This window comes from Callithrix jacchus, chromosome 17 (assembly GCF_049354715.1).
Source record: "Callithrix jacchus isolate 240 chromosome 17, calJac240_pri, whole genome shotgun sequence".
NCBI classification, from domain to species: domain Eukaryota; kingdom Metazoa; phylum Chordata; class Mammalia; order Primates; family Cebidae; genus Callithrix; species Callithrix jacchus.
In genome coordinates this window covers 15843842-15858405 of record NC_133518.1, presented here as the reverse complement: position 1 = coordinate 15858405, position 14564 = coordinate 15843842, and the positions used below count along the sequence as shown (strand labels likewise).

Here is a 14564-nt window from a genome sequence, read left to right as displayed (position 1 = left end):
GTCTATATTCTGTCTTCTCCACTGGATTGGAAATGTCTGATGCATTAAGAGAGTTACTTCTACCTAACACTGAGTACTTTGGGAATTCTCCATGAAATAGCTATTACTAGCTCTACAGAGTTCAGCACGGTACTTGGCATATAGTAAGCTCTTGCTAATGTGGTAAAATTTTTTTGTTAGGCACATACAAAACCTCTGGAAAATGAGCAAGATGGTAAGTAGTTAAAAAGATATTTTTAGGACTGGGCGTGGTGGCTCAAGCCTGTAATCCCAGCACTTTGGGAGGCCGAGGCAGGTGGATCACGAGGTCAAGAGATCGAGACCATCCTGGTCAACATGATGAAACCCCGTCTCTACTAAAAATACAAAAAATTAGCTGGGCATGGTGGCGCGTGCCTGTAATCCCAGCTACTCAGGAGGCTGAGGCAGGAGAATTGCCTGAACCCAGGAGGCGGAGGTTGCGGTGAGCCGAGATTGTGCCATTGCACTCCAGCCTGGGTAACAATAGCAAAACTCCGTCTCAAAAAAAAAAAAAAGGTATTTTTAGAAGCATTAATATAACAACAACAGGTGGGATGAACAGAAATTGAAAGAGAGGAAGAGGGGAAGGAGGGACAGAAGGATGGAGGGTAGAGGGAAGGAGAAAGTGTGAAAGAGAAGTAGATCAACAAGTAGGAAGCCACTGTAAGGTCCAGGCTTCCTCTGAATGGGCCTGTACTAGGGACGTGATTATAAAATTGGCAAGGGAAGGCCAAATCAACACAGCATTATAATCTTGCTGAAGGACTAAGTGAATAAAAGTTCCAAGGACAGAAACCAGCAAGGTGAGAAAAAAGCAATCTGGACTAGGCAGAGGCAGCGACAGGGTTTGGTATCAAACACAGTAAACTCAGGGTGGGACAGCCAATGAGAGCTGCCTCTTCGACTGTCAAAGATAAAGGATGGGGGCACATAGCTAAGTGGACCAGGGAAACACGAAAGGAGAACAGCCTATGCAGAGTCCCTACTTGGTACCAGACACTGTATTAGAGATTCTACTTACAGAGTTCACGTTCATGTTTCAGAGTCACCCACACATTAGTAATAGACAAGGAATCTCACAGAGCTTGGTTAGATCCTAGCTCCATCACCGATAGCTATGTTGACGTTGAAACAGTTTACTCATTTTTCTCTAAACCTTAATTTCATTATTCAAGACATTAGGAAAATAATAATACCTAACTCAAAGAAGCAAAATAAATGATACAGTTCATAAAATGTAAATAGCAGCTTGCCTAAAACAAAAACACAATAAAATTGTGTTTATTTTACAATTTTATTGTGTTTTTATTTTTGTCAGTTAGTGGGAAAAAGAAAACAAAACAGAGAACTTAACAATTGGCTTTGGGGATGATCCAGATTAAGGGATAGAAGGAATATTTAGAGATACTGAAAAGACAGGTATTTAAGGAAATGGGAGAAAACCCTGAAAACACTATGTTATGGACATTATGGTGGCGAAGGGTTAAAGAAGGAGTTAATCAAATCTAGTCCTGAGGACAGAAAAGAGAATCATTTGGCCCTGTTTGTTCTTCATTATATAAAGCCGTATGGACAGCACTACATACCCAAAGTTGGTCATCCATGCCTGGTGGGTTCTTTTTGATAAAAGCACCATAGTATGTAGCAATATTCCGGTGATGAGAATATTTCTTCAACATGTTAATTTCTTGTTTGATTTCTTCCTCTTCATCCTGTATGAGAACAACATGAAAATTCTCATGAACATCCATTGTTGTTTGTAACATTCTGTTCTTCAACACAATCTAAATGCTTAAGTTTTTTCTTCCTTGGTAAACAAATGAGCATAATTATTACATATGAATGCAAAGAACAATTCTAAAAGATAACATATTGACGGTCCAAGAGAGTCTTCTGTTTGCACAACAAAGAGGCATAGCACAATCTGTTGGAAAACAAAAACGCCCCAAACAACCCCTCATCTCTTCACCTGGAAGAGATGCTGTAGAAAGACTACTGAGATAAAATTCACTGCGGGCCTCTGGGAACTGCATTCATCACGTATGCATTACTGATTCTATCTGGTATGAGAAAGATTGAGGAAAGTGAAAAATATTAAAACCATAGGCTCTCAGAATTCAATTTTGTTAGGTTCATTTTCTTTGAAGCCTCCTTTCATTGAAGTACCTGACTGAAGACGATGAAAGTCAGATGGGAAAGGGGCAAAGCTAAGTTCTCTAGATCTAAGGAAGTTCACAAAGCAGGAGTCCCCACCTCACCTTCAGGAAACTCAGCGTAGAAAGAAAAGAAAGGGGGCAATGTGGTGGTGCTGAGGATGTAAAAAGAGACAACTCTCTTACAGAGTTAGTTTCTTAATATTCAGGTTTCATTCACTGTGAATTTGGACGTGGCGTCCACCAACCTGGACCCTTTTCAGAGGTCCTGGCAGTGCTGGTGGAGATGGTGTAACCTCCCATCATTTCATTTTCTTGATGCCTACACATGGGTTGGACTGCAGAGGAGCACTTTATTGTTGAGGTTGGGGAAAGAAGTTTCTACCCCAGGATAATTTTTTAGATGCAGCAGTAAGCTATGACTATCCCTGAGTGTAAGATGTGACATTACTATGACCTGAAGTGCCACCCACAGTGTCCCGTGTCCCTCTTCCCCTCCAGCTGCACTGCCTCCGGCCAGTGTTACTGGGACTTCACGCAGTCTCTCGTGTGCTGTCGTCTTTCCCCGCCTCTTGTTCACATAGTTTCTTCTCGCCATTTCTAATTGAGTTTAATCGACATTACCGGGGTCTCTTCCTTAATTCTCTCAGGCAATGTCAAGTCCCCCCACTGCATCTGGTCACGGCCCCTACACTCCTTCACATACTTGCTGTATTTGTTGACGTCGGTATGGAGGTATGTCCCATGATTGTCCCATGATTTGACTCTTTTCTCCATATATTGTAAGCTCTCCTCTTCAGATCTTCAGATCTCAGCTCTGTAGTTCCTTCCCCAGCAAAGCTCCCTGGTCTGCCCAATTTAGTTCTAGCTGTGAATCATCACGGATCTTTTCCTTTGTAGCACCTATCATAATTGCACCCACATCTATCACGTGATTAAGGTATCTTCTCCTTAACAGTCCGGAAGAACCGTAAACTCAGGAATCCTGCCTGCTTTGTTCTCTGTAACATGCCTAGCACCAAGCAAAGTGTCTGTGAATAAATGCGACTAAAAAAATGAATACCTGCAAAGACCCCAATGCCTAGAACAGCATTAGTGATGTTAGATGTTAGAAGGAACAGTAAGAATAGGGTGAGAATAGTGAAGTGCTGACATTTGCTGACCATGCTTATTTACTAAAATAAGCTTCAGGAAAAACAAAGGGGATTTGCAAACCGCAGAAAGTAAAGCATGTTACATATCACATGGCTTAACTAAGCTGAAGACTAGTAACCTCAAAATAGAAACTATGCTTGGGATGCTGAGCTTAGGAGAAGCACGTGGCCGGAACAGCGGGGAAGGGAGTCAAGGAGTGAGATGGGGAAGGCACGCTGCTGACCTATTCTTCTCCGCAGCCATCAGAAACTCCCGACGCCTTCACTGCAGGTCATGGAGAGAATGACCTTCACGGGCCTACAACTTGTTGAAGGGTCCGTACAGCACACCTCCAATGTCTTACTGTGGTGCATATTAGCTATTTCAACTTGCTGTGTGGGGTCAAATAACTGTGGATGTGAGTGGATGTACTTTGGGGAAGCCTCAATAGAAAGGGAGAAAACCGACCTGAGGGTTTCTGTGGGCAGCACAGCATCGACAGCTGCTTCCATTAAAAAGGCAACTACGTGAGGTAATAAGAGACTCGGATCACTTTCCAACCACAACCTGTCAGTCTTAGTGTCAGTCATTCTTAGTGAGAAATCAGGCTGCTTTTACAAGTATTTACCGCTGGCCTCCTGTGTTCTTAGCAGGATAGTGAGTGATGTGGGAAAGACAGGGGAGGGAGGCACTGCCTATAAAAAGCTCACCATGTCATTAAGAAACTAAGAACTCATAAAATAGGTTAAATAAAAGCAGAAGCCATTATGTAATTAAATCCAAAATAAATAGTACTGGAGGTCAGAATAAAGTCAGTACCTTCTCCATCATTTTGCAAAGGTAAACTGAGGCAATATGACCGTAAGGAAAGCATATACATTGAGTGTGGGATCAGAAAGATGAAGGTGGGCTGATGCTGAGTTTGGGCACCATTCCTTTCTGGCTGCAGGATCTCAAAAAAGTCGCCACTCTTTTTGGAGCTTAAGTTTTCTCATTTATAATGAGATAAAGATATTATAAGTCCCAGCATTTTGTGGTAATTAAAGCATATGAGTTACAAAGTGTACGACAAAGTAAATGTTATTACTAATCTAACGAAGCAAAAAATAAATAAATGGGTAAAGGGCAAAAATGTAAGTCACTTGAATTTTAGGTTTAAACTGCACCGTTTCCAAACACAGTTATGGAACCACTGTGGGTCATGGTTAGGTAGTTCTGAAATATAAATCCTTGATCTTAATCTTACACAACCTTGTAAGTGAGCATACAATTTAGCAGGCCTTCAGGGCTACTGTTTATCCAGATTTTTACTCTAGGGCACAGATGGCAGTAAGTTATTAGGGAAATAGAAAGGAAGGCTCTCACTAGTGAGAACAACTCATTTAACCATGCCATAGAGTTCAGCCTCTCACAATACGGCCCATCAACAGAGATGAGTTACAATGCTTTCCAAAGAGACAAAGAGAGTCATGGAGGCTAGAATTAAGCTAAAAGGTTGTAAAGGAGGAATATCCTCTATTTGGTAAATGTACTATTTCTAAATCTTAAGTATTAAGCAGAAGGATCAAACTCTCTGAGAAACTGGGCAATAGTGGAAAAATAAAGTCATGGTACCAAATTGTCACATACCTAAAGAAGTAACTTCAATAAGCCAAGTCTGGTGCTCTAGGAAGAAGCATTACTTAAAACAGAAGACTTCAAAATTCAGTCATATTCATTATGTTAACCTCAGCCATAGCATTTAAACTCTCCAAATGTCAGTCATTTTCAGCTATAAATAGGAATAAGAACACCTGTGTAAGCCACTTCTCAGGGCTTAGAAATGATTACGTGCTTATCTAAATGTAGCTTTAGTTTTAATATAAAGAAGATATTTTTTCTCAAGATCACAGGATCTACTTATTGCTTAGTATTTGTGGTAGAATGAAAAAGGAAATGGCCATGATATGTGGCCTACCTGCATCTCGAGGTAGAGTTCATTTCTCTTCTCCTTGAACCTGGCCTTGGCCACGTGACTTGCTTTGGCCAAGGGGACATTAGCAAATGTGATGGAGCAGAGGCCCAAAAAGCACTTGTGCTTTGAGACTGGCCCTCTCCTACTGCTTGTCAGAGAATACTTCGGCCCCCACGTGAGAAACCGGGATTGGCTTTCCAGAAGATGAGAAACCATGGGAAGATAGGCAGTTTTCAAACGCAAGGAAATAGATACTTCCAATGGGAATTATCTATTTCCTTGCATTTGAAACCACTTTTAAGCCACTGACCACCTCTGATAGCAACATGATTGTCACCATGTGGTCATACAATTTTACACTGTTGGTGGGAGTGTAAATTAGTTCAACCATTGTGGAAGACAGTGTGGCAATTCCTCAAAGACCTAGAAATAGAAATTCCATTTGATCCAGCAATCCCATTACTGGATATATACCCAAAGGCTTATAAATCATTCTATTATGAAGACATATGTACACGTATATTCATTGCGGCACTGTTTACAACAGCAAAGACCTGGAATCAACCCAAATGCCCATCAATGATAGACTGGATAAGGAAAATGTGGCACATATACACTATGGAATACTATGCAGCCATAAAAAATGATGAGTTTGTGTCCTTTGTAGGGACATGGATGAATCTGGAAATCATCATCCTCAGCAAACTGACACAAGAACAGAAAATCAAACACTGCATGTGATTACCCAATAGGTGGGTATTGAACAGTGAAAACACATGGGGAGCATCACACACTGGGGTCTGTTGGGGGGGACCAGGGGAGGGACAGCAGGGGCATGGGGAGGGTGCGGAAGGATAACATGGAGGAAAATGCCAGATATAGTTGACCGGAGGATGGAGGCAACAAACCACATTGCCATGTATGTACATATGCAACAATCCTGCATGATCTGCACATGTACCCCAGAATCTAAAGTACAATAAAAAATATACATAAATAGCCAAAGCCAAAACCTCATGTAATGTTTACTGTGTACCGGGGTCTACATATGAACTACCTTACTGAGCACTCAGAACTGCTCTATGAAGCTGGGTCCTACTTTATAAATGAGTAAAATGAGTCTCAGAGAAGTTAGTAACTTTCCCAAGTTCACTCATATTTTAAATGTTAAAGCTCAGATTCCAGCCCAGATTTGCCTGACTCCAAAGCCAGTATTCTTAATTCTAGAGATAAAACTACTAGTCAGATGATGGGCAATTATCCATGGTGACCAAAACCAAAGTTGTTAATCGGAAGAATTTAAGAGCATCTTAAGCCAGGGCGGAAGAGAACCCTGACTTCAGTCTTCCAATTAAAGGAGCTTGTTAGCATACAATGATATTTGCCTAGGATTGATTTGAAGAAATAAAGAAGGGATTTTAAGTTGTACATTTATTACACAGGGAATACACTTTAAGTGCCTATGACATGCTAGGATTTAAAAATGGAATAAAACATTTAATATTGGTTAATATGCTCTGTAATAAAGTCTGCCCAACATTTAACTCAATCTGTGGCACAGGAATAAAACCACGTAATTCCTACAGCAAGTCCAAGGGACTGGTCAGGATGAAGTCTAGAGAGAAGTAGAAGGTGTACAGATGCATAAATACCACTACTCCATAGACGTGTGGACACTGGCTAGAACCATCTCTGCTCCCGCCCACCTGCTCTGCTTTCACAGCAGCTGTTGCCATGAAGCAGGCGTTTGTGTTATCTATCATTCTTACCTTCAGCATTGACTGAATGTGGGAAAAAGTAGGAGACGAGTTATCATTAAAGAATCACAGCCTATGAGAATTTGAAGGGATCATCACTATGATCCAGGATCTAGTGGATCATAAAACTAGAAACTAGTTTTTAAAAAGTTTCTAAAATAATTTGGAATAGTGAAATCCCTCCCTGCAATAGGATTTTTTTTCAGGATGCTGATATATAGCTGACAGAAACCAAATTTTTTGAATCGGTAAACATTTATTTGTTTAACTATGCAGTATCTACTTATACAATTGTCCATGGCAACAAAAAAGTTGTTCTCGTGAATACAAAATTAGAAATTTAAAGTTACACATCAGCTCCAATATCTTATTAATTTTCTTTTTCTTTTTTTCCAGTTCGATAGGAGGGAGAAAAATCTGCGTTTCCTAAGATAAATAGTTGAAATAGTCAAGAGCATGTCTTGAAATTTTAGCAGGATCTTCACAGTCAATGATATTCTGCACACGAATAGGGTAACCTAGCAGCACGAATTAAGAGGCGGGCATTTTCCAGTGTGTTCTAACTTGGTCTATAACATACAGTTTGAGGTCTGCTTTTTAAATCAGTTTATTAAATGTCAAAATATATTTAAAATTAAATGAGAATTAATCATGTAAATCACCTAAAATTATCTCAGGGTCAAGTTATACACCTTTGGATCTGTTTCCTTAAATCTATTATATCTAATAGATTGTAATAGATAATTACAATAGACTGTACTGAATAATTAGATGTAATAAACCTATTACATCTAACAGATTTAAACAAACAGACTCAGAGTGGTTCAATGAGTCGTCTAAGTCTCTATCTATTCATCGCAGCATTGATAGGACTTTGCTAGGACATTCCGCGGGCAGCACTTGGATTTGCCATATATTTTAATTCTAAGTTAAATCAATTCATTCAAGAATGATTTACTCAATCCAGCAATTCCATTACTATGTACATATCTAAGAGAAAACAAATCATTCTGCCAAAAAAAATACATGCACTCTCACGTTCACCGCAGCACCATTCACGATTGCAAAGACGTGGACTCAACCTTGGCGCCTATCAATGGTGGAATGGATAAAGAAAATGTGGTATGCATACACCATGCAGTACTATGCAGCCATAAAAATAAATGGAATCATGTCCTTTGCAGCAACATGGTTGAGCTGGAGGCTATTATCCTAAGCAAATTAATGCGAAAACAGAAAACCAAATCCTGTATTTCTCACTTGCGAATGGGAGCTAAGCATTGGGTGCAGGTGAACACAAAGATGAATTACTACAGGGGGAGGGACGTGGACAAGAGTTGAAAACTGACTGTTGGGTACTATGGTCAGTACCTGGGTGATAGGATTATTTGTCATAAATCTCAACATCACACAACATACTGAAGTATCAAACCTGCAGAGGTACCCCCCAATCTAAAATAACAGTTGAAAAAAAGAGTAAAGAAGAAAGAAGAATTATTTACTAAGTGCCTACAATATCCTAATCATAATGCTAAACGCCAATAATATAATCATACTACCATAGGCATAACAGATTCAGGTACTGCCCCAATGAAGCTTACTGCAGTTTAGTGGAAGCCACAGATATGAATCGAAGAATCACAGATAAATGCAAAATTACTCTCATGAGAGGTATGTGGTTGCTGATCTAATTACCTTCAAGAAACGCAAGTTTGAGCTGAGTTCTTAAGGCGAGGTGAAAGTTACCCGGCTGGGAAGAAAAAAAGAGCATGTCTGGGAGGGAAATATTTTCCTGGCAGAAAAAGCGTTTGCCAAGGCTGTGTAGCATGTTGTCCACTTCGGAAGCTTTCGGTGTCATAAAGACAAAACCAAAAATTGTCTGCAAAAGACCTGGTAATAATAACAACAACAATATGTACTGAATACTATGTTCGACATGTTCTGAAACGCTCTTAAATAACTACTAACATATTTACTAACTTTGTGAGAGAAGTGGCATTATCCACATTTATGGATGAAGAATAGAGAAGGTTAAGCAATATGCCCAGGGTCAGAGGGCCAGGAAGTGTAGGGACATGGATGAACCTGGAAACCATCATTCTCAGCAAACTGACACAAGAACAGAAAATCAAACACTGCATGTTCTCACTCACCGGCGGGTGTTGAACAATGAGAACACACAGACACAGGGAGGGGAGAATCACACACTGGGGTCTGTTGGGGGGGACTAAGGGAGGGACAGCAGGGGGTAGAGAGTTGGGGAGGGACAACGTGGGGAGAAATGTCAGATATAGGTGATGGGTATGGAGGCGGCAAACCATTTTGCCATGTACCTATGCAACAATCCTACATGTTCTTCACATGTACCCCAGAACCTAAAGTGCAATAGAAAATATATATTAAATATATATATTTCTTATATATAATTATATATTATATATACATAATATATATAATTATAAATAATATATATTTTTATTTTATATGCATTATATATATTTTATTATGTATTATATATAATACATATCAAATATTTTATTATATATTATATATCTTACATAATATATATATTATATATTTTTTTCCTACTGCTCCAAAATGTCACCTTTATTAGTGTATAATATAAATATATATATATATATATTATTATATATATATAATAAAGGTGACATTTTGGATCAGTAAGAAATATATATATATATATATAATATTTATATATTTATCCACATTTTGGATCAGTAGGAAAAAAAAGAAAAAGAAAAGCTGAAACTCCCAAGTCATTAAATAGAAATCCAAAATATTGATGAGGAAGTCAAGTCACAGAAGAGCCACAGAGCTCAACAAGAGAGGGCATAGTAAAGTCAAAAGAGGGGAATAAATGTGAGGTGGGAAATGTTGGCAGCAGAAAGGAAGGGATGGACCTGCAAAAGGAGACCCTGTGTTCCACTACTGAGGAGCTTGGTTGGAATTCAGAATTTGAACAGTCCAGTCAGTGATTCCAAACACCTCCATTTCTGTGTGCCAGTTTTCTCATCTACAGGCACCTCCACCCCACTAGAGGGCGAAGGGAATTAATTATATTTTTGATCAAATGCTTTGAGGTACACACAAAAAAAAGTCACCAGTGAATACAAACTATTATGATATAAAAATATTTTTAACAACTACTTCTCACCTTCGTTCGTTTAGAAGTATAGACAGTAGCCCCCGGGCCTATTTTTTGCTCTTAAGCAACATCTCTAACATGTGAGAATACACATATGACAAGCCCAACATCCAGGACCTACACCCGGCATGCATGAACATGTGCAGAGACCTAGACACATATAAGCCACTAAAAGGGGTCTAATCTGTATGCAAGATGAGGACAGATGCTAAAGTGTGCCTGGAGTGGGCAGCTCAGTTTTCATTTTTAGAACCCTAGAAGCTTTCCAAGTTCTACATGCTGACAAAAAAGCCATTTGTTTATCTTTTCTCTGCTGAAAGTTTTGACCATGTGCTTGATCAGACTGTTCTGTCTGCTAAAGATATCCACATAAACAGCCCCAAAGTAAAAGTCCCGAAGAGCTGTCCAGAAGGGCCTCTGTGGCAGGGGAGCCTCAGGTGGGAATCCCCAAGCTTTATGGACCCTACCTGAAGGTCAAGCTCCCAAATCTGGAAGTGTACCTCTTCTATACCTTCACCTGGCTAACCATGGTCTGCTCATCCTGTAGATCTCACACAGCTGTCACTTTCTTAGAAATCATGTATTGGCCACCCTGCTAGGTCAGTTTCTTCTTAGATTCTCCCTTCATACTCTGCATACTCCTTCAAAGCTAATCAGAATTGTTACTGTGATTGTTTAACTGCTAAATGTCTTGCACTGAAATACAAGATTCCAAAAAATAGTGCCCATGTCTGCCTTGTTCGCTGGATGACTCCGTAGCACAGTGCATTCATTCATTCTTAAGTGAATGAATTAATAAAATCTTGTGATTCAGCTTCTAGAATCTAGCTTTACTTTCTTTCCTGGATCCTGCCCTAGTAAGCCATTTTTATAGCTACATACTATTCAGGGTAAGGCTAACAACTCTGTAACTAAGATGGTAAAGGCAGGATGAGTGCAGACTATTTACCCATATCAGCAATTAGCTAACACAGGTATGGCGTGTAGTTTACAGATCAGGTGTCATCAAAACATACAACTATAAGATTTTAATGCACACTCTAAAATCTTCTTTTCATTCCTATTGCCTGTCTTATTTAGTCATTCAATGTATCTATCTGGCACTAACCATTAAAATCATGTATTGAGGACCTATTATGTGTCAGGTACAAGACATACCTCCCATTTAAGCCTCAAAACAAGCTCACAATATTAACTGATAAAAAAACTGTGGCTCAGAAAAGTAAGGATTTGCCCAAGGTCAAAATCAGTAAGGAGACAGTAGAATATAAGCCCAGCTCTCTGAATCTGAAGGCCATGCTCTCACAATACTCTTCATTTCTCATCCAATAGTCGGATGTCTGTGAAGAGTGTGGGTATACCCTGACTGGCTGCATTTGAATTTCGACCCTGCCATTTATTATTGGTGGGGCATGGGCAAGTTTCTTGGGTTCTCTGTGCTGTCAATTCCTTTGTAAAACAGATGTAATAGGAGACATTGTTTTAAGGATTGAATTAATACATTTTAAGTACTAAGAACAATGCTTGGCACATAATAATCGGTATTAGCCCCTTTTTTGGCTGTGGCTATTGTTATTATTATTATATAACATTATTAGTATGTGTGTACTATTAAATTACGCCACTGAACTGCCTCCCTTTGGGATGAAAGAATCAAATATACTTGGGACAATGTGTCCCCCTCTTCCAAACGACCCAAGATGAAAAGACTTTTCTTTTCTTTTTGTCCAATTTCAGCAAACATTCACTGAGCCCTTTAATGATGAGCAGAACAGTCTGCTAGTGGGAGAAGACCACTTGCTTACTCTTCAGAAAGAGATGGAGGCTGGTTATAAGCTTCACCTACAGGAATTCAGTAAGACAGAAATAGGAATTCGGTGCAGCGGGGCTTAGCATGAATCCTCCAAGCAATCAATCCTACCATGCTACTCTCCCGTTCAGCTTCTGGCTCTTGAATTAGCTCTAGTAGTAGTTTGAGGAAAGGAGCCAGGACTTACAGTCTCCTACCCTTTGTTAAAAAAAAAGAAAAAGAAAAAAGCAAACCTCCTTACATCTCTTTTACATATTGGGGTTTTCCCTAAGACTATTTGATCAAAGTGTTCTCTGAGAAAATTAAAAATTAAAAAACCTTGTAAACTCCTTGTCACAGTATTCAATTTCTTTATGACCTGGCCTCCTCGAATGTGTCTAGATTTATCTTGTATCAATCCCTTCTTGGCACTTTGAACCTCGAAACCAAGCCATGTGCAGCTTCCAGAACATGCCCTCTCAGGCTCATGCCTTGGCACCAGCTTATTCTTGGCTGGGAACATCCTCACCTCAGTGTCCACCTGGGTTTCCTCATGAGGAATGTCTCCTCACAGTTCCACCAAACTTTCCAAGTAACATTATTTATACATTCTATAGCCTTGTTATCACGTGCATAAGCTTTATTTTAAAATATTTAGGGCAAGGTTGTGTTGCTGTGGGCAGGCAAAAGACCATTTTTTTTCATCTTTAAATTTCCAGTGCCTGTCATTAAGTAGATGTTTAGTTAATGTTTGTTGAATAAAATTAGTGAAAAAAGAACCACATGAAATTAAACAGTACATTAATTGAAGACTGATAATGTGGTTAAGAGGACAGAATTAAAGGATGGGGTTACATTGCTTAGGGTGAAATATTCACGCCTTCTTTTAACAGCCATGCTATATTGAGCAAGATACTTAAAATGCCTGGGTTTCACATCTCGAAAATGGGGCTAATTATGGAACCTGCTTGGTTAGTTGCTGAGAGAATCAAATGAATTAATATATAGAAAGTATTTTAAAGAGTTCTGGCACATAGTAATCATTCATTCAGTGTTAGCTACCATCATTATTATTTTTGATGGGAATATAAAAAGATGTAACTAGAGAAACCCATTACTGAAGGGCCAAATCAGTTTTGAACACACTCACTATAATATATGACATTATAGTCATAGCATCTTTCCCACCCTTTCTATAATAGCTCTCAGGTTTTCCTTTGACGAATCAACTCTCTGTCCCTGTGGTAGGTTCTGGAGCCAGGCATCCAGCCCAGACATGGACTGGAGAGTCAGAAATTGGCTCAGGGATGGGGACATGGCCCAAGCTGGACCACTGACATTTAGACTGGCACCTTTGCTGGGATGAGTGGCAATGAGGTAATGAAAACATGAGCCTGCAGCTGCTGCTGGGAGGAAAGCAGAGCCCACAGATGGAGAGAGACAAAATCCTGATCATGTTAGGTGATGCTCTGCATCCTGCTGAGGTTGTGCATTTTTTGTTTATTTTTTTTTGATTGTTTTAATTCATACAAGCCAGTAAATTCCCTTTCCAGCTTCATTCAGTTTGGATGGAGGTTTGTTACTACAACCCCAAACGTCCTGAGTAGTGTAATCACAACCAGTCATTGTAAGGGAAAAGCTTGCAACATTAGTATTTCATTCAGTCCTATATGCACTTCAGGGCATCATTGTAAAGGGCCTACTTTACACTAGAAATTTGTGTCCAAATGAAAATGGGGATTATTTACAAGGTTATCAAAGGAAAACAAAAAACCCCAAAAACAAAAACAAAAATAAAAAAAACCATAGCTCCTTCACACTTGGTGGCCCAAAAGAAGTAAATAAAAGACCCTAGAAAAATAGTACTCTCATTTTGATGTGCGTGACACTCCAAGAAGTTTATAGAAAAGGCAGGTTTTGAGGCTACTCCAGAAATCCTACATCAGGCCCAGGAATTTCTGTTTCTCATTAGTACCTCAGGGGTGCTTACTGCCCACTGATGCTGATGGTCCACTTTGAGAAACACTACCTGGGAGGGTCCAGCTCCTCCTAGATGCTATAGGTCATTCTAGAGTACAAAAATCCAGCTGAGGGGTAAACCCCAGACTCTGACAAAATAGAGAAATTCCATAATGATTTCATGAACCAGAAGATCTTCAAGGCCAACTCTGAGTTTAAGCATGAATTCTGAAGCAGATGTTGGCAAATTTGCTCTAAAAATGGAAAAATATAAGCATTATGTCCAGTTCTCTCAATGGTTATTTTATATAAAAAAGGAAGTGATATACAATAAAAACAATTTAAAAATTGATTACAAGCTTATGGCTTTATGAGTTTCATAACAGTAAACTATAGTAACTTTGCAGTAGGTCATATCTTACAATTAACAAAGATGACCTTTGAGAATTCATTTCAGTTTTTAACAGAGCAGCTATAAGTACAATTATAATAATTGGTAAGAAGCTTTTATAGCATTCTGTAATACACAAAAGACAACATGGCAAAATAGAATAGATTGTTTTCTAAAGGCACCACGTGAGTTTCACAAAGAAAATCTTATGTTGACTATGATGTGTACGGGGGCGATACA

The 14564-nt window shown here is 39.2% G+C and overlaps 1 protein-coding gene across 12 annotated transcripts in view; it reads right to left on the bottom strand.

The window, feature by feature from the left end:
* The window catches only part of TNIK (TRAF2 and NCK interacting kinase), a 416471-nt gene that overhangs the window by 148530 nt on the left and 253377 nt on the right, over positions 1–14564 (bottom strand). For all 12 annotated transcript variants that reach the window (XR_013528405.1, XM_035278926.3, XM_035278927.3 and 9 more), the window contains exon 4: positions 1608–1733. Coding sequence is in view for 11 of the 12 variants with exons in the window: in XM_035278926.3 (XP_035134817.1) it covers positions 1608–1733 (126 nt within the window). In the remaining variant the exon portion in view is untranslated. The remainder of the gene's footprint in view (positions 1–1607; positions 1734–14564) is intronic.